Raw genomic sequence first — 21,444 nt, forward strand, 5'->3', positions numbered from 1 at the left:
ATTGAATTTAATTTTAATATAAATATGATTTGGTATTTTAATAATTTTATTAATTTTACGTTAATTTTTTTTCAGAATTTGATTGAATTTAAATCGAACCAAAATCCAATAAATTAAAAAAATATATATTATAAAATATTTTTGTCGATGTTGTAGGTGCGTCGGGCATGAGATCCTCTCCCGACACCGCGTCGAGAAAATGTCCTCTGATGCAGCATTGGGCGTTCCCTATTGTCGACATAATGGGCATCATTAACAAAACGCAATTGCTTATGCATTGATCGAACGTCGAAAATACCCTTCCCTAACATTTTGTATCAGTCAATGCATAAGCAATTGTGTTTTGTCGACGAAAGTCATTGTTGATGTCGTCTTATTTGGACGTTTATTTTTCCTCTCCCAACGTATTACTACCGACTCTCTTCTCAACATCGTTTATTGTCTCAAGCGAGTGTTTACTAACATGTTTTGTTATTTATTCTGACGCCTCTACGCGTCGGGAGATCCCTTAATTCTTCCAGTGTCAAGACCTTAAGTTAGCACTTAAAGGAACATTATCTCTGATATTCCCACTACAAGAAATTTGATCTTTACATATGTTCAATGTTGGACGGGTGATTGACATCTATGCATATGTTATTAATGATATATGATGTCGGTCATCTTTTATGTTGGTTTTCTTCCAACATTATTTTTTTTTAATTTCGATTTTTGCTTGACATCAAACATCCTTACCAACACATTCTTCAATGTTGGTCAATCGACCAAAATAAAATAAATTGTTTGACATTGAAAATAGGTGCTAATTTCATTGTCACCATTAAATGTCCCTCATCATATGTAATTAAAAATATAAAGAAAACTATTTAAAATATAAAGAAAACTATTTGTAATTGTATGCTTGCCTGCGAATATTCTTATTACTGTAATTCTGCCATAATTATGTGTATATATCCTTGTATTTATTTGATTGATACTTTCCTTGCCTTGTACTTATCTTGTCTATAATTATAATGTAATTCTGAAGTTTAAAAATAAAAAATATCGACATTCAATAAAAAATCAACATGGTATAAGAGCCCTAATTTCTCTTTCAGAAATTTATCGTCACTGTCAGTTCTTTGTGATTGGCTTCACCTTCAGATCTCGCACGACCATCTCTGTTCTAGCTTTCCGACGACCACCTTAGTTCATATCTTTGACTGTCCGCCTCACCTTCAGATCTTCAACGACCATCTTTGTTTCAATCGATAGGTTTTGTCCCAAAATTCTAGATTAGTTCGCGCGATTCCAGATCTCGCACGCGTCCGACAAATTCTATTGCTCACGCCAGCCACCGATCCTCGCCTTCTTACTTGTTGGCTGATAAATTTCTCGTCATTCTTCTTTCTGTGTGCTCCAGATCTGTCTAGATTCGAAGCTCACGATTTGTCTCCGAAAGAAACACTAAGGTTTCAATTCAGTTCGCCACCGTAAAACTAGATCTGTTAGCCGCCGCAAAACCTCTTTTCGTTTCAGATCGTGGTTCCATTATAGTTCATAATCCGCCACTCTAATTCTAGATCTGACTCTTTTTCTCAGTTCCAAATAACGTCGCTCGCCTTGCTGAAGATCCATAATCCTTCTACTGACCTATTCCCTACTTCTGACTCACCACTCAACACTACACCTTGTTCTCTACCCATACCTGAGCTCACTCAATCAGATCATATCTTTGCGCTCCCGAATCTCTCATCTGCATCTTGTGAGGAACCTGAATCCGCACCGGTCTGACGGTCTACCCGAGTAAGAGAATCTCCTCCTCATCTTAAAGATATTATTGTTTTTCCACTATCATGTCTTTGGTTGAACCATCCTCGTATAAGGAGACCAATACTAACCCATTGTGGCAACAAGCAATGAAACTCCAAGCCTTAGAAAAGACTTATACTTGGGACTATGTTGACTTACCTCCTGACAAGAAACCTATCGGCTGCTAGTCGATTTTTAAAATCAAATCACACTCTGATGGCTCTATTGAGAGATACAAAGCACAACTTGTGGCGAAAGGTTTTAAAATCAAATCACACTCTGATGGCTCTATTGAGAGATACAAAGCACAACTTGTGGCGAAAGGTTATCCTCACGAATATGACATTGATTATAAAGAAACCTTCTGTAGCCTGAATGACGTTTGTTCGCAGTCTTTTGGCCATTGCATTTGCGAAAATAATGGCCCATCCTTCAAATAGATATAAAAAATGTGTTCCTCAGTGGAACACTATTTGAAGAAATCTATATGAAACCACCACCTGGTACTACTCTGCCACCTCAGAAAGTGTGTCTTCTTAGTCGGGCTCTCTATGGCCTCAAACAGGCTCCTCGAGCTTGGTTTGTAACATTCGGTTCCACTATTACCCAACTTGGGTTCACCTTCAACCCTCATGATTCGGCCTTATTTACTAGTCAGACATCTAGTGGTCTTGTTCTTCTTCTCTTATGTGTTGATAACATGATTATTACAGGTGATGACCCTCAAGCCATATCTGAATTACAATATTATCTAGGTAAGCACTTTGAGATGAAGGACTTAGGAACCCTCAACTATTTTCTTGGTCTTGAGATTTCATCCTCAGCTAATGGCTACTACTTATCTCAAGCCAAATACGCCTCTAATCTCCTCAGTCGATCTGGTATTACTGATTCTACCACATCATCAATGCCACTAGATCCAAACGTATGACTCACTCCTTTTGATGGTGTACCTCTTGATGATCCCACTTTGTATCGACAACTTGTTGGCAGCCTAATTTACTTAATTGTGACTCGTTCAGATATTGCATATGTCGTTCACATTGTTAGTCAATTCATGGATGCTCTTCGCACTATTCACTTCACTGTTGTTCTTCGTATTCTCCGCTATATTAAAGGCACTTTGGGTCATGATCTACAATTCTCCTCAAAGTCCTCTTTGGTTCTCTCTAGATTCTCTGATGCTGATTAGGCAAGTGGTCCTACTGATAGAAGATCCACCATTGGTTATTACTTCTATTTAAGTGATGCTCTTATCTCCTAGCGCAACAAGAAACAGTCTGTTGTCTCTCGTTCCAGCACAGAATCTGAATATCGTGCTCTAGCTGATGCCACGTGTGAATTATTATGGCTTCGTTGGCTTCTTATTGACACAAGAGCCCCATAAACATCACCCATTATTCTTCATTGTGATAACCGCAATGCCATTCAGATTGCACACAATGATGTCTTCCATGAACGAACAAATTATATTGAGAACGATTGTCACTTTGTTCGCCATCATCTTCAGAGCAACACTCTCCATCTCGACCAATGATCAACCTGCAGATATTTTCACCAAAGCTCTCCATTCTCCTTGTTTCACCCAGTTACTTCACAAACTCAAGGTGGTGTCGACTCTACCATCTTGAGTTTGAGAGAGGGTATTGCCGTAATTATATCATAATTATGTGTATATATCCTTATATTTATTTGATTTATACTTTCCTTGTGTTGTACTTATCTTGTCTATAATTATACATGTAATTTTGAAGTTTAAGAATAAGAAATACCAATATTCAATAAAAATCAATAATCCTAATGTTGTGTAAACACGTTATAGGAAAATGGTTGGTGTAAAAAGGCCTGATGAAAAATTGAACAAAGAATAAAAAAAAAAACGCACTATGGATTATAATGTTCGTTAATGCATTCCCCCTACTATAAAAATAGTCTCTCTTGACGTTTTTAAACTGTCAAGAGATCCTATTCTTGACAGTTTTAAAAACGCCGTTGAAGCCAGTGTCAAGAAAGCCAAAATTCTTGACGGTTGATAAAACGTCAAGAATGGAGAACGTTGACGTTTTATAAACGTCAAATATACATATTTTGATGACATTTTAAAACCGTCAAAATGAACTGATTTATGACATTTTAAACCCGTCAAGAATGCCCTTGTTTATGACATTTTAAAACCGTCAAGAATATACATATTCATGACGTTTTAAAACGGTCAAGAATGTATTTGTTTATGACATTTTAAAACCATCAAGAATGCAATTGTTTATGACATTTTAAAACCGTCAAGCATGTTTCAATTTCTTTTTTAAAAAATTTTAATTGAATTATATTTTTGTTCGTGTATTGTGCTGATCTAATAGTCCTGTGCAGTTGTCCATCAACAGTTTCATAAATATATATATGATCAACGATATTCATCAAATATAGTTTCAAAACTCGAACATATATAAATATATAAAACCATTCTCCATATATCATATACAATCAATTCGGAGACTTTACATAGATATGAAGATTTTATGACTTTACATAGATATGAATATTCCATTAGATTGCCACGAATCCAGCTCAGCTTAGAAAGCCACAAAAGAGGATAGTTATAATAAATCTAATCAAAAGTATATCAATCAACCCCCTCCCCCCATATGAACAATTCAAAAGAATTATCACCTAAAGTTTCTATACATAAAGTTTCATATCATAAGCAGCGCCACAAGAATTTTTCTACTTCAGAATCACAAATTATTGGTCACAATCATATGTACGAACCCAGAAAGTCAGCTAACTCAACTCGCACCTCATCTAGTTCTACCTGTGAGTATGATCTTCGTGTATCAATCTATAAATATGCAACATAAATTAAATGAATTAACTCACTACACAAATAAACCAATTAACTCACAAAAGAAATTGTTTGATATAATAACATACTGCATCGGATATGACAATGCTTCCCCTAGTCACAATTTCTCTCATATACCTCATGACGTAGTATCCACACTCTGTACTCTCAACTTGTAGAGGACACTATATAAAATCAACAAAAAGTAATCCTAATTGCTAGTAGTCTACAAAATATAATGACTTTAAATGTTTGTACTTGCCTTTAATGTTCGCCATAAAGTTTGTTTTCTGCTTTTTTTCATGTTCTTTTGTGACTAAAACATCGCTTTTGACAAGATAAGATTGAACAAATTTTTAAATATTGTACATGCATATAAGAATCTTCACTAAATGATATAGAAGATTAACGTACGTGTCGGTTATATATCTTGTAGTTGACTTTGATGTTGTCCTTAGGAAGTCAAGGTAGAATATTGTATCATCATACGCATTTATGGCCAGCAGTGCCCAATGACCCCTAATTAAAAAATATCAGTACTAGTTTTCTGCAATGAAACTAATAAAATAACTTGACTTACCCAGGATTAAAAGGAGCAAGAACTATTTCGTTACTTTTTGAGACCATCAATCTACTGCATAAGTTTCGAACTCGAGATTCTTGTGAGTGTCCGGTAGAGGTGAGGGATGGATCTATAAAGATGTACTGTACATTTTCTTTCGAACCAAGAATAGCTGAATACAAGTACCTACAAAATATTATAAACTCATAAACGAGATTCATATATTTAGATCTAAACAAATGAAATTGACTTACGTCATATAGGCCACCAATGTAAAGTTTCACACAACCACCTTCTTCTCTCCCAAACTTCTAATGCGAGTTACATCGAACATAATAGTTGGTCCTCGTGGTCTACATAATAGTTGGTCCTCGTGGTCTACATAAAGTTTCAGTACCAAGATGTTCATCATCCTCAATTCCAAATGTTTCATTCAACTCATCAACTCCAAGTACTTCGTCAGTTAAATTGTCCATGTGATATGTATGAATCAAAGGTTGTCAATCAAAATCAAGAAACAATTAGCATAGTATACAAGTTTTAAACAAAATTTAAAACTAATCAATGGAGATGAATGAGCATATTAAACTTATGGTACTATTAGTTTGAGAACACTAAAACAAACCATTATAATATTATGTAGGTATCCATGTGCCTTCACAATCAAGAAGATATAGAAAGTTAAAATGATAATTAACTTCTAAAGTTAAAAAAATAGATAAAATTCTAAAGTTAAAATGAAGCATGTATATTCTATTTTAGTGATGCTACTTATATTGAGAGTAACTCATGCTTTCTTACACTATCTTCCTAACACAGTACCCACATTGCATACTTGCAAATGCAATGTGCAACTTTTTGTTTCTCTTTCTATCTATGTATTTTCTAAGGTTTATCTCTACTCTTCTTTTTTGTATGCGTGTCAGAAATTGCAAAAATTGTGTTTATGTGTAGGTGAAATAGAAGGAAAGAAGGTTGGTGAAACAATGTGTCGATGCAATACCTCAAAGTCCCGAGGAAGTCAAGAAAATCAATAGGTATACACATAAGGCATCCCAAAATTTTATATTCTAAACTAAAACTTTCATTAGAGATATCAATGAAACCTTCTAACAAGTGATTGTTCAGCCCAAGAACAGTCCAACCTTAGGCTTCAATCAATAGCAGTCCCAATCCTCATACACCAACAGGCCAATGTAGTAAAATATCAGAGATTGTTGTTAACGAAAACTTGATTCACATTATCAAAACATAGGAACCCAAGAAAGGGTAAAACATAACTGAACTTACGACTTCACTAGAACAACAACAAAATAATATTTACTCATACCATTTGAAAACAACAAATTTAGATAGAGATAATAAATGTAAAGAGATAATTCATTTAGCAAACAGATTGTTGAGTCCCATATACATGGTCACAATATACGCATGGGACAACATATAAAAACACAGTAGATTTACACCATAGACTAAATCTAGAGACAGAAAAAGCACTTAATATGTAAAAATCTAAAAACACAATAATCAAGCCAATTCCTCTAAGCTCTTTCCCCTCTAATCCTCCTTGCCAATTGAATATCCTTAGACATAATGGTTACCCTCTTAGTGTGAATAGCACAAAGATTCGTATCCTTAAACATACCAACCAAATAGGCTTCGGCTGCCTCCTGAAGCGTCGCGATGACACTGCTCTAAAACCTCAAGTCAGTTTTGAAATCCTGAGCAATTTCACGAACTAAACCTTGAAACGGAAGCTTTCCGATCAGAAGCTCAGTGCTTCATTTTAACTTTATAATAGAATATATATGCTTCATTCTAATCAACCATACACTAAACATAGATTCCAATCTTGAAGAAACCATAAAACTAAAAAACTCAAGACAATTTCATAGGCATCCAAATCAGTTTTAAAGCATCAATTTAACATAACAAAGCACCTAATCTAGTTTGTGGCAGAAAACAAAATGTGTTTGTTTGGAGGACTTCAATCAGTGGATTTTTCAGAATGAAGAGATCGAGTGCGAAGAGATAGGCGTGTAGAGATGAAATTAATCCCCGATGGTGATTTTGAACGAGTGTGAAAACAAATTTCGAATGTCTTCAAGAACGGGCGTGGGATAGGGCTTCCCCAACGTCAAGAACGGCGAAGACGAGTGGAGTGAAGAATTGATGGTTACTTTTCAAAGACGGAGAAGTGTGAAGAGACGACATCGTGACGAACGACGACGTGGAGAAGAAGATTTCAGAAGCTCAAGCGTGAAGAAGAAGATTGAGATTTTGAATACTGAGCCGTGAAGAAGAAGAAGACGATTCGAAATTGGGAAATTACGAAGAAGAAGACGATGCGAAATTGGGAAATTGGGATTTTTAGGGCAAAGCACGACAAACATCAAAACGACGCCTTTACCTTTTCTTTTTTATGTAATAGAACTTGACGTTTTTAAAACGTCAAGAATATAATTTTACTTGACGTTTAAAAAATATCAAGAAATTTGGAAATTATATCATTCTATAATAGATATTACTTGACGTTTTTAAAACGAAGGATAAATAAATAATACTTGACGGTTGTAAAACGTCAAGGATAAATAAATAATACTTGACAGTTGTAAAACTTCAAGAAAGTTGAAGATTGGCATATCTCAACCTTTTCATAGAAATTCTCGACTTTTTTTGTTTGAAATCACCCCTTTCTTGACATTTTTTCAAAAAACGTCAAGAAATTAAAACTACAAACGTCAAGAGAGCCTATTTGTGTAGTTGTGTCCAATAGATTACTAATGTCAAAATATAACAATTATGTTTATATTTAATATAATATTGATTAATATCGTACATGCTAATAAGTTCATACTGTTTGATTAGATTCATTTTAATAACACATCAAAAAGTTACAAATAACTATCACAGTACATTTCAAATATCTTAATACGATGTTTTGGAGTATACTCACAATTTTATATTAGTATATTTCATATACATTGGTTAGAATATTACATACACCTAACACAATATTGGTTTAAGGAATATTTAAAAATAATCATCTAGCAAATATAATATATTTTGATCATTACATTTTAAAATATAATTGAATGGCAATGATGATAAGTAGTATAGTATAAAAAATGAATCATGTCATGAAACTTTGAAATGGAAGAACCCATCCATCTTGGTACATTTGAAATAAACTTTAGAAAAGAACTAGTGCCAAAAGAAATGTTAATCCTGTATCCTTATATAACAAGTCTTAGCATGTTTCATGCATCGGTTAGAATATTTCACACACATAACACAATGTTTTAAAGTATATTTAAAGATAATAATTAATTTGATGGATATGACATATTTTCATCCTTACATTTTAAAATACAACTTAATGATCGTGTAACATGAAATACATAAACTAACAATGTGAAACGCAGGAGTCGTGGAGATGGAATAGAGAATATTAAACAGTGAAAATGGAAGAGAAAATGACAATTACTGTGGAGGATGATTGTGAAATGGTTAATGTTGTACTCTCATCCAATTCAAAATAAATAAAATAATATTCAAATATAATAGCTTCAATTTAATATATTTAAGCAAAATTTATGTGCAGCATTAGTTATAGTTTGAAAACATCGGGAAGACTATAAGAAATAATCAGAAAGGTGCCATCCACAACCAATTTAGACTCTTTTCAAATATAATAACATCTTTTTCTATTATATCACTAATTAACCTTCGAAAATATGGAAAAAGCAAATCTAATGAATAGTCAGAATTAAAGACATGACTGTCAACGAACTTCATGAGGGATATTTTAGACATAAGTCCTCTACTAAACATTCAATATTTTGGACATTATTTATTAAAATAACTTCTGTAGAGGGTCGGGACTCTGGATCACTAAATATTTCTATATAATATTCTTCTGAGAATTTTGCAATAGTGTTCTGACGTAGCCTACAATGTGAATAGTCACCCAATCTTTTTTAAGAAAATTAATAAAATGATACAAAAGAGTTTTTTCATTTCATTTATTTAAGAAAATATCCAGTAAGTAAACTGAAGTACGATGAAGTTTTAAAAAGATAAAAATAAAATAAAATAGATAGGTTGAATTTGTGAACTAACGGTGAATGAATAGTTTGACGAATGACGTATTATTTTTCATTACTTAACATCCGATCATGTTTAAGAGTATAGAAGCTCTTGCAAATATGACAAAATTAGTTTGATAAATTAGGTTCATAGCACACGACTTTTAGATTTGTAAAAATGGCAAAATCCAAGTCACATTTGAAAAATGCATAATTATAAACCTACCCTCTAAAATTACAAACATTTTCACGTGTTTCTTCTTCCCTTCATGCCTCACTAATACTTCGTTGATACACATCGTTAGTTTGATACACTTGATATGTTGTTGATACATGCTTGATACATTTTTGATACACTTGTTATGCTTTGCTAGTACACTTGATGAATTAAATAATACTTGATACTTTGGATATGTTATGTTGATACATTTGTTAAGTTTTGCAAATACACTCAATTTAATTTATAAATACATGTGATGCAATAAGCATGATACACTTGATATATTATTAGTACACTTGTTATGGTTTGTTCATACACTTTATGGGTTTAATACACTACTGACAAATATTATTTTATACTTCACTGATACCCTCGACAAATTTAATAAACTTGATAATGCAGTTCATATGTTTGATACCCTTTATGTACTGTTGGTGCACTTTCTATGTTTACATATATACTCGATTGATTAAATACATTTGATACACTTGTGATTCTGCTGATACACTTAATATACTTCAGTAGTACAATTTGAAACATATCGTATGTTTGATACACTAGATATCATGTTGATTATGCATTAATTTGTAAACATGGTCAACTTGCACTGCTACAAAACTGGCAATACTTGATGCTTTTTACCTGTCAAGTACAATTATTCTTGATAGGAAAAAAACGTCAAGTATATGAGATTACTTGACGTTTCTTACGCATCAAGTAATCCAGTATCAAGAATAAAATGGCTTTTTGTTTGACAGTTTTTACGCATTAAGTAAAATTATACTTGACAGTTTATAAACGTCAAAAATTTGTTTATTCTTGACAAGTTTTGCATGTCAAGCCTTTTTTTTTCAAATAAAAATTATACAATTTCAAATATTCATATAATTAAATTGAACCTGTTTTGTAGTCCATTCACACACATATAAGTAGAGCCTTTGAGATTACACAAAGTTGCTAAATTACGTATATTAATTATACAATTGAAATTAACCCAAACTTTCCAATCAAGAACTAATAACTTTAACAAATTGCATATATCAATGAATCATATATATAGTTGGTTATTATATACTTAATTACAATAGCTCAAACTTCTAACAACATCCCAAACTTTCCATCTATGTCTAAATATAAACAAAATATATGTGCAGCCCAAAGGTGTACCATATCAAAAAAGTATACATGTCTAAGCTACAATATGAACCTTTTCTTGTTGCAAAATCCTCACTTCTTTCTCAAACAATTGAATCCTTGCATTTGCGGCTGGTTTTCAACCTCTCCTTTAGCTCTTTTATTCCATGCCTCAAAGAAAATACTTCCACATCATAACTCTCAATTATTTACTCGACAACCTGTGGAAGAAACATTTATTTTATAAGAATGATATTCTTTTCATCATTGAGATAAAAAGTGATAAAAAAAAATATATAGAACCTAGCCACAAATTTGAAACAGGTGGAGGTGACCCCACTACTACAAAATCTATTTCACTTGACACTAGGTAGTTTTACATATTTGACGTTTTTATTAAAAAAAAATGTAAAATATTGAGCATTTTAAAGAAAAAACGTCAAGTATAGTTTCAAAAAAGTGGAATTTTCATGGAATTTTTCAAAGTATTTTAATTTACATTAACTTTTACTTGACTTTTTTTTTCGCATCAAGTATAAGAGAGATTTTACTTGACTTTTTATTCGCGTTAAGTAGAACAAAAATTTACTTGACACAAACAAAACGTTAAGCATAGTTTGAAGAAAGCAAAATTTTCATGAAATTTTTTGAATTATTTTGCGTTAGCTTTTACTTTACGCTTTTTTCCACGTGAAGTATAGTGTAGAATTTACTTGACAGTGTTATAGTGTCAAGTATAGTGCAACTTTTACATGACATTATTTTACGTCAAGTATAGTTAATATTTACTTAAATCAGAAACAACGTCAAGTATAGTTAACATTTTTATTTTGTCAAGCATAAAAATATAAAAGTACATTTTATTTCCCTCAGACTTTTTGCTACTTCAAAATTAATGACTGTTGGTTACGGTGTGATCAGAGAAAAAGGGTTTCTCGAACTTGTGTGCTGGTGATATATTCTAGCGTGGAAATTTTTTCGGTGTGTGTACCTTCTTTACCCTGGTGTATATTATTTATTGCTATGCATTTTAGTAATGTTTTTAAAATAAAGTACTCTTATGAATGCTTAGATAAACTCCATACTTTTTCTAAATGTTTTTTTTTTTTTATGATGTAGGCATCGTCATTTTATTTAAATTTACGCTTCTTTTATCTTTCGTATTATGATTTGATTAATTTGCTCACATTAAACATATTGTCTTTTTCTTTTAGAAAAAGATACTGAATAGGTCAGTAGACACACCCAACCATCCCCACTAGGTGGGCACCCTCTTAGTACCTTCACCATTCCCAATAATTATATTCAATATAGAACCGGGGGAAAAGTTCAAGTTTACAAGAAGGCTAGAGATAAGCCAAGACTATAAACCATACAAAATACTAGCAAAAACACTATACTAGCAAAAAACACTAAGGTGTTGTGCAATTATAGAAGCTGAGTAATTCTTGAAATACTTAGTTTTGGTAGACTATTGGGTTGTGAGATTGCAGACGTTTTTCCAAAGGTAGTTATATTGTCTTTTAGGAAGGAAACCCTCAACTTTCATGTGTTGGCCTCATAAAAAGTTGTAGAGATGGAAGAAGTTACAACACAAATTTGGTATTTACTCCCCTAAATATTGAAGGACAGATATGTTCTCTAGAACTAGAAGAACTTTTTATTTTATTTGATAAGTTATCCTCCACTCTTGCTTCTTTCTTTTCTTTCTTTATTTCTTCAGCTCTCTCTCTTTTTTCTTTTTTATATTTTTTAAAATTAAATAAGTAGTTAGCTTTCTTATGCTAAGTGTAGGTTGGACTTGTTGTATATAATTTCCAAGTTCCAAATGGAGTAACTCTTGAATATTTTAAATTTTTTGTTGTGTTTAGGTTTGTTGTGTTTAGGTTCGTATTGTTTGGATGAGGTTTGAGATGGTTTCAGAGTAAAAGATAGCTCTAGTAAACTCTTTGAGCATTCTTTTGGGCAACTTACAAAATTTTATTGCCTAATGCTGGAGTATGATTGAGCCATAATTTGTTTTTCTACCTCCTCTACTTTCTTATTCTACTTCTTTGTACATTGCCTTCTACTCTCTGTTTCCAGCTCATCTTTGGCCATGCTGAATTTTGATAACTAATGAGAAAGTTAAAGCTATGTGACATTTTGATAAGGATATTTGTGTAATTTGATGAGTGACGTTAGAGATGACTCTTAAGAATTGGTTCATTCTTATTTATACTATACTTTGGAAAATGTGGGGCCTTGACGATATTTCAATCTCAAAAGAATTTGAAAAATATCAGAAAAGCAACATTTTGGAAAGCAGTAAAGGTAAATATATTTATAAATAGTTTACAACTTAGTTTAGCACATAATATACTATGCATTATTATTTGGTTTTATGTTATAGTGTCCTCTACAAGTGGATACTGTTGAATGTGAATATTATATTATGAGATACATGCACAAAATCGTGAGTAAGAACACAAGTATTATTATTGATGCAGTATGCTTTTAGACGACTTACATTTGTAACATTATAAATAGTATAATATATATGACTAATTTTTATTTTAAACAAAGTGTCGACTCGACTTATTATGTTTTATAGATTGATACGAGAAGTTCGTACTCACAACTTGAATTGGATGAAGTACGAGTGGAGTGAGTTGAATTTTTAGCTCGGTACATATGATAAACACACTTAGATATGATCCTGTTAATTTTGTAAATGGCTAACATATCAGAATGCCTATAACTTTTTTTTTTTTTTTTTTGTGTGTAAATATTTTGTTTATAGAAATTACGCTTATATACATGAGACAATAGATGTAAGAGTATAGACTTTAGTTTTGGTACACCACAAATGTTTTTTGTTATATAAGATAGCTATTTTTATTGTTCATTTTGGAATATGCCACATATAGGAAGTTTTAGTTGACTATATTAGATTGGAATTGTGTAATTGTTGATGGCATTGGTGAGAGTAGTGAAATTATTGTTGGTTTGCTTATTATACTAAATTATTGGTCATTTTTTGGGTGTAACTATTGGTTGGAGAGTTTATTTTGTTTATGAATATGGTTTATTGAAACGAATGTACGTAAGGCAAAAAACAGAAAATGAAACATTTTTGTATATTAAATATATTAATAAATGGTATACATGACGTTAAATACATGTCAAGTATACTATCTTACTTGGGGAGTAAATAGTGTCAAATATATTATCTTACTTGACATGTAAATAGTGTCAAGTATATGATCTTACTTGACATGTAAATAGTGTCAAGAACACGATCTTACTTGACGTGCAAAAGTCATGTATATGACCTCACTTGACACGTAATAAGCATCAAGTGTGATAGATTACTTGATGTTAATACAGTGTCAAGTAAATGTATACTTGAGGATTTTTAGTGTCAGGTAATGTGACTTACTTAAAAGTCGATTTCTTGACGCTTTTAAAAACGTCAAGTAAACCAAATTTTGTAGTTGTGATTTCAAATTGAGAATACAAATTTTCAAATTGATAATAAAAATAAATACTATGTGATCATGAGGTGGCCGCGAGACTAACTTCAGAAGTACTACATGAAAAATGGTCTACGACGACAGTTATTTACAGTCATAGAATTGAGAGTCATGGAAAGTCCTTCGATGACAGTTTTCGAAAACTATCGCAATAAGATTTTTCGTGACAGAAAATAAATATCGTTAATTAATATTTGATGACAACAAATAACTGTCATATTTTATATTATGACAACTAATAACTGTCATCATTTGCAAATTAAAGACAGTTAAAAAATGTCGCAAATTTGTTTATTATGACATTTTTTAAATGTCAAGGATATGTCAATCGTGACTGTTTTTATAAAAATAAATGTCAACTTTTCGAGATTAACGACATTCTTTTTCTGTCAAAGACAGGCCAATCGTGACAGTTTTTTTTATTAAAAAATTGTCATTGTTTTAATATTAACGACAATTAAGAAATGTCACAAATTCATATATTATGACGTTTTTTCCTATTGCCAAATTATTCAATTACTACCCCTGTTCTTCTTGTCTCTCCGCCATTACACGAACCATTTGAATGACAATAATGTTATAATACATCCATCACACCCATTTAGAAACAAATAGTTGACACTTTAATATATACACGCTATAATACACTTTAATATTCGTACATTTTCAATTAAGTTTGAACAATTTATAAGTATGGAATTCCAACCCTTAATCAAAACCAGTGTACATACCATCAATATACATATAACATGATTTTCTGCACAAGTATAAACAACCAACCGATAAGCCTTCATCTCTGAAAAATATTCTTTGTTGCTTGAACCATGCTAGCCAGTGTATTTTGATGGTCCAGATGTTCTTTGAAAGAAAACTCATGAAGTTGTTGGCTCCAGTTGAACCTACAAAGACAACATGATTATCGATCAAATATTATTATGGTCTTCATGTCTTGGATTTGTTCCATTTTAATTTTTTAAAACAAAGTTTTATTATAATTAACTAGAATTCAACTATATGTCCAATATATTACTTAAAAGAATTTGTTAAAACGTCGAATATTGCATAGGATCCGTTAGATCAGACACAAAATTACTAAACTCACAATTTAATCAATAATATATCACTTTGTACGTATTAGCAAGGATAGTACTAAAAGAAAATTATTATCAATATCAGTATTTATCTTATCTGAAGGTCAAATAAAAAGGACCCAACCTAAGGGGAAGTCGACCCCTATGCTTTCCATGAAAAGCTCTACTTTCAAACTATACCTATGTATTGTATTGCATTGGGTTGGATTTTGTTATGGAATTTGGACCTCTCTTTCTTACACTTTTTTATCTCATTTCAATATATATACATGTATATATGTATGTATGTGTATACATATTCCCAAATCAAAATAAGGCACTACCCGATGAATTTCTTGCTTCTAGGGACCCCTTCTGTGATGTCTCTCACTAAGTTATAGAGAGAGAAAAGGGTGGTTTTGAAGGTTTATAAAATTGCAGTTTACCCTCTCTCTTATATAATAATATTGTGTAGTAGTTTATTTTCTTTGGAAAATAGTCAAGAATTGAGAAAACCTCACATAATGAATATTATCGTGTGGATGTTCTACTTTCCTTTATATTTATGTGAGCAAATCATATATAAATCCCCTCTAGCTTAATAATATAAATCCTCAATTTGTACTACATAAATCCCTGCTTGACCTGAATCCGTAAACTACAACAGAGAGTTTTGTAGAGTTAAAATTATCCATATAAAGCTTGAGAACCAAAAACTAGCAAAAAGAATCCTAAACGTCAGCACAAAAACTTAACATATTAACATTATCATTGTGATAGACTTTGTCATCTTCAAATTTATCAATATAAAATATGTTATAACGAAATGTACCTTGAAGTCCTTCCAACCTTATTAAGAAAACAGATAAGTCTAACACTTTAACAAATTTCTAGTGCACATTATGCATTTCAATTGATCACAACAAAATAAGATTGAACATAAATACCCATAAGTAATACATTTTCAATGTTGCATTTTTATAAAAATTTAACAACCATTGTCACTATCTCGAGGATTGTTCAAGCCCTAAGTATGAAAAAATGTTCAATGATTAAACCGTACTCCACTTACATCACAACTTAACAAAGCTGAGCTGATAACTCTCATAAAGCCCTTAATCCCCCCTCCCCCCAACTTTCAACACTATTGTTTTGGCCATGTGGATTATCTTGTTGGAAAGGAACAACAAGATCTTTCAGAGAATGGAAAGAACTACTATGGAGATTTTGGATGATATTAATTCAAACAAACGTTGATATACTACTAATATACTATAATTATTAAACTAAAACACTTTCAACGAGACTGGAATGATACAAAATATACTTTAAACCACAATAGTTGAATTTTTGTAGGGAGGTAGAAACTACTTATTTGAACAAATAACGACAGCGTCCTTGAAGTAAGAGAACTTTATGTTAATCCTCAATTGAATAAGTTATTCAAAATACCATAAGGTAGCCATAGGAAGAAAATATAGTTTCATACAGTTAAAGGACTAATTTTTCAACAATCATACTTCTTAATTGATAACTATTGAAATAGGTAAAGGAAGAGTTGAGTCTAAATCTGACACTAAGAAAGGAAATGCACCTTCTATCTTTCTTCATCAATTGAAATTAACTAAACATCTTAAAATTGAAAAAACAAGAAAAAAATTATATCCTTGTAATAGAAACTCAAATTCTCCTTTTCATATTCCATTCCTAGACGATGAAGTACCATGAATAAAAATGAGAATCGTTTCATATTTATTCAAGACATCAAATTTTGGTCTCCACAATAAAATTGTAATAAGCAACTAAAAGAGAAAGGACTAAAGTTGTGGAGTTGCGCCCATGGTTTCTTGGTTCCGTCAATAATTTAATTAGATGCTGAGTTTTGGAGTGATTCACAGCAAGAGTATGCAAAAAAGTACTTAAATATAAAAAAGTAAGTGTTTTAACTTCCTTCTCCAATTCTTATAAAATTGCAAAGAAACCAGTGAGATTATTGTGCATAGAAACAAGTTGATTGAAGAACTTCATGAATATAAGATTTGTAGAAACCGTGCAAGGTGTGAAAAGTTTAAGATGTAGAGGGCATGACTCACATTTCCTATGGTTTCAAGATGTAAAGACCTAACTTTTCTAACTAAGTCGAAGTCATTAATTTTGACAAAGAGACCTTGATTGACACAAAATATATTAAAACTCATTTGAAATCATATGATGAAAGAAAACAAACTTAAGTTCGGGCCTTATTTCAAATAACCAATTAAAAATTTTTTTTCAAAGAAATGCTTACAAATCATCAGTTCATGAATTAAGTTAAACTATAAAATTTTCTAAACAATCTCAAGTACTTCAACGAAATAAGAAAACAAAACATTAAGCGGAAGCAAATTAAAATATTCCCTAAGACAATCATGCTTCTTTCGTGCCCCTCGGTCTGCCTCCCTTGTTACCTTTGTCTGAAAAAGTTAAACATAAAAATGTGAGTATAAACTGTAACAACCCAACTTTCCTAGTAAGTTGAGATCATTAATATTTAAATAAGTATATATTTTTTATTTATTTTTAAAAAATATATACAAGAAAATAATTTAAAATTTAAGGAAAATCTTTAAATAATAAAAGTAAATAAGCAATTAAGATAACTAATCAAAATACTAGTTTGAGCCCACAAAAGTAGAAAAAAAGATTTAAAGTAGTTGAACTGAAGTTATGAAATAAACCTATAAAAAGTAAAACTACTGATCAACAATCACTTCTTATCATTCGCCAGCTTGCCCTTGCCTCTCCCCTTACCTGAAAATTAACATTTAAGAGAGTGAGTATGAATTTATACTCAGTAAAAGGCCCACTATTGGTCTCACAAAGTGTCTGTTAGTCTCTCGTTAGAGTCGCTATTATGCTCTCGAACGCACATTATCCAGTGGTCCCACCATGACTGGGCTCTTGAGGGACCCAAAGGAATCACCCTAAATGAGAGTCGGCTGTCTGTCGAATCACATCTCAACTAGCCACACAGGCATATATATATATAGGGGACCTCAATGGACCCCTCGTGGTACGACTCTCACAGGCAGACTAAAAGGACACTATAGGCTATACATCTTAGCTCAAACAGGCATAACTCAAGTTAACATATAATCATATCATACACCCATGGTGCTGCATCTCAATCATGAAAGTGTTATCGAAGTAACCAAGTATACAGTATCTCAAATGGTCATATCACATCTCCATTACATAATACATAATATACAAGATACACATGAGCTTTAAAGTGGGTAATATAGGGAAAATCTCTTACCTAGGGATTTACGAAAATATTAACTCTGTGGTTGGCAGTCAAATTCCTAATTACAGTTCTAAACCTGAACACATACACAAAATTGGTAAATTTTCCAACTATCACTTACCCCAAGACCAAGACCAAGACCAAGGTTAAATCCAACACCACCTTAAATAAAATTCACAGTCCCAATTCCACCAATTTCTCTTGAACTTTCAAGCAACCATAAATCAACTTATTCCAAAACTTAATTCATTTGGGTAAAAAATAGGTAATTAATGGGGGTACCAAACCTAATCAATACTAATAAAACTCACCAAAAGTGGCTCCAAAACAAGGAATGGCTTGACAAGGTAGTCGGCTCGGGCACGTGGGTTGTGGAGAATGAAGGCGGCTCAGATCTGGCTTGAAGGGACAGAGACGCGTGGCTCACACGTAGAGGGGGCGTCACGGCTTGGACGATCACATGCAGCTCACCTAAGGAGACCTGGCTTGGGTTCAAATCTGGCTAAGGCACAGATCGGCTTCCGCAAGGGGGGAGCACGCGGCGCGGACGACTGGCGAAACCGGCGGGCACGAAGACGGCTGAGATGAGTGACTCGGGGCGTTTGGGCTGTGACTTTCCAACGGTAGAACATGCGGCTACGATTGATGGATGGAGACGCGAGGCGGAGAAGGAATGCAGTACAGCAGCTTCCTCCGGACGATCATCGTCATGTAGGGCTGTGTCAGTCGTGGGATTCACGACGGCCGGAGGTGCACGGTGAAAGGAGCGGTGGCTAGGGTTTGAATGGTGAAGAAGGGTGAGTGGGGTGGAGAAGATGAGGCATGCAAAACGAGAGAGGCTTATTTAATATAAACAACAACAACAATACTATAATTATTATCATTATTTAATTTCTCCAACTAACTCCAATTTTTTCTATTTCAAAATAATAATTTTTTTTCTCTGTCTTCATTACTAACCCATTCCATTATCATTAACTTTTCTCTTTTTCCACAAATACAATATATTTTTCTTAATAATTATATTATTCTATAATATAATTATTCTTATTCCTCGATAACTTTGCTTATACTCATAAAAAATAATTACTCCAAAAAAAACTTCCAACTTTACAATTTTATTCATCAACCAATAACCCAAAAAAAAATCACAACTTCAAACAATTTCACACATAACACCCAAAATCCAATATAACAAAAATAAAGTTAACTTCATATATATATATATATATATATATATATATATATATACACACACACATATGTACATATATATACATATGTATACATGTACATATATATACATATGTATACATGTACATATATATACATATGTACATATATATATGTATATATATATACATATATGTATACACATAATCAAAGTATACGCATACACAATACCCTGCATAGTCAAAGTCTTGTGATCCCGTAGGATACACATAATCAGTCTAACACTCCGAAGGACGCATAAATCAGTCTAGTGTTCTGCAGAAACACATATCAGTCTAGTGCTCCTGAAGGATGCACATATCAGTCTAGTGCTCCTGAAGGATGCACATATCAGTCTAGTGCTCCCGAAGGATGCATATATCAGTCTAGTGCTCCCAAAGGATGCACAAAAAGAATGGTGATCCCGTAGGACACCTACAAGGTAACTATCCAATAGGAAACTAATAATTTTTCCCTAAATCCATTCTAAACATCTTAACAGTCATTCACAACACAGTTAGATATCATCATCACATAAACTCTAACCCCAAACGGTCATCTTGCTCTAATTTAGCCCAAGGTCAGTTAGAAACATATCAGTACATCAGTCAACAAACTAAATAATTATAACATCCCCCTCAGTCTACAAGGGCACAACCATGACGTCTCCTCCGTTTACAAGAACACAACCATAACAGTACATCATACATTCAGTCTAAACAACAATCTACCAGTTCAACCCACACTTTATATAAGCAACATCTACGAGATTCAGTCCTTTCCACATCCTTATGTTCGTACATATACATAACCAGATAGTTACAATATGCACTCAACCATAGGTCAACATCAATCCACACATATATATATAATTTTTTCCGAGTCAAACACATTATACATTAAACATTAAGTCCACATCCAAACATATACATCATAACTGTCATCCCTACTCAGTTCAGATATAACAATACGATCCATACAATCAATACATCTTAATTTTGTTATTGAGTCTAGTAGAAAGTCCCTTACCTCACTTGTATGCAACTTCTTCAATCCAACTATACTCAATAATTCAAATCCTAAACACAAACAACAAGAGAATCAACATTTTTTAAACTAACTTCAAGTATCTAAATCACCCATATGTAAGTTTAGCACTTACCCAGTCAATGGAGAGTCGAACCCAACTCAACCCGTTTGAAACTCAAGGATTCGCTCACTGATTCAATGTGTACAATTTATCTGGGGAATTGACAAAAAATAGGCCAAAAATGGGGTAGATAAAGACTTTTATGATTGATTGTAAAAAAGTTGACATTTAGGACAAATTGGAGGTGAAATGACGAAAATACCCTCATTTAATTTCCTCCTTCCTCTTTTCTTCTTTTTCCTTTTCTTCAATCCAAAAACAGAGAAGGTCGTTCAAAAAAAAAAAAAAATGTAAACCTCCCGCATTTGAACTCTCCCGCCTCTGCAGTTACCCCCTTCAACTTTTGGTGCCTCCGGTGAACGTTTTTCTCTTCCGTCCATTTCTTCTCCACTTCCATCCATTTCTTTTCCACGACTCTCCACTATATTTTCTGATTTCAACTTTTTCACCGAACGTCTCCATTTCTTCTGCACGGGTCTCTGTTTTAGTTTCGACTTCAACTCCGGTGAACGCTTCTCCACTTCCATCCATTTCGATTTCAGCTTTGTTTTCACCGGACCTCTCCATTTCTTCT

At 32.6% G+C, this 21,444-nt stretch overlaps 1 protein-coding gene and 2 long non-coding RNA genes across 13 annotated transcripts; 1 reads left to right on the forward strand and 2 right to left on the reverse strand.

The window, feature by feature from the left end:
* The first annotated feature begins 881 nt into the window (after window positions 1-881).
* On the forward strand, window positions 882-3,603 carry LOC116404529. Its single transcript, XR_004217375.1, has 2 exons — window positions 882-2,049; window positions 2,116-3,603. It is a non-coding gene; the product is annotated as an uncharacterized LOC116404529 (long non-coding RNA).
* A 631-nt stretch (window positions 3,604-4,234) lies between these two features.
* Window positions 4,235-7,602, reverse strand: LOC105435826. 11 transcript variants are annotated; one of them, XR_004217374.1, is made up of 5 exons: window positions 7,136-7,601; window positions 5,450-5,573; window positions 5,214-5,381; window positions 4,723-5,152; window positions 4,235-4,630 (listed from the first exon to the last, which is right to left on the reverse strand). XR_004217374.1 is itself a non-coding variant. In XM_031887114.1 (5 exons), the coding sequence occupies exons 1-5, from the start codon at window positions 5,452-5,454 to the stop codon at window positions 4,626-4,628; spliced, it is 348 nt and encodes a 115-aa protein (XP_031742974.1). In that variant the 5' UTR covers window positions 5,455-7,595; the 3' UTR covers window positions 4,235-4,625. The 11 variants fall into 11 exon arrangements, 3 of the variants coding, with proteins under 3 accessions (XP_031742974.1, XP_031742977.1, XP_031742976.1); XR_004217372.1 differs by having other exon boundaries at window positions 5,450-5,649; XR_004217373.1 differs by having other exon boundaries at window positions 6,841-7,601.
* Window positions 7,603-16,912: 9,310 nt separating this feature from the next.
* On the reverse strand, window positions 16,913-19,352 carry LOC116404436. Its single transcript, XR_004217282.1, has 4 exons — window positions 18,820-19,352; window positions 18,521-18,584; window positions 17,940-18,012; window positions 16,913-17,675 (listed from the first exon to the last, which is right to left on the reverse strand). It is a non-coding gene; the product is annotated as an uncharacterized LOC116404436 (long non-coding RNA).
* Window positions 19,353-21,444: the final 2,092 nt, after the last annotated feature.

The sequence above is a fragment of the Cucumis sativus genome, chromosome 6, assembly GCF_000004075.3.
Source record: "Cucumis sativus cultivar 9930 chromosome 6, Cucumber_9930_V3, whole genome shotgun sequence".
Classification (NCBI taxonomy): Eukaryota; Viridiplantae; Streptophyta; class Magnoliopsida; order Cucurbitales; family Cucurbitaceae; genus Cucumis; species Cucumis sativus.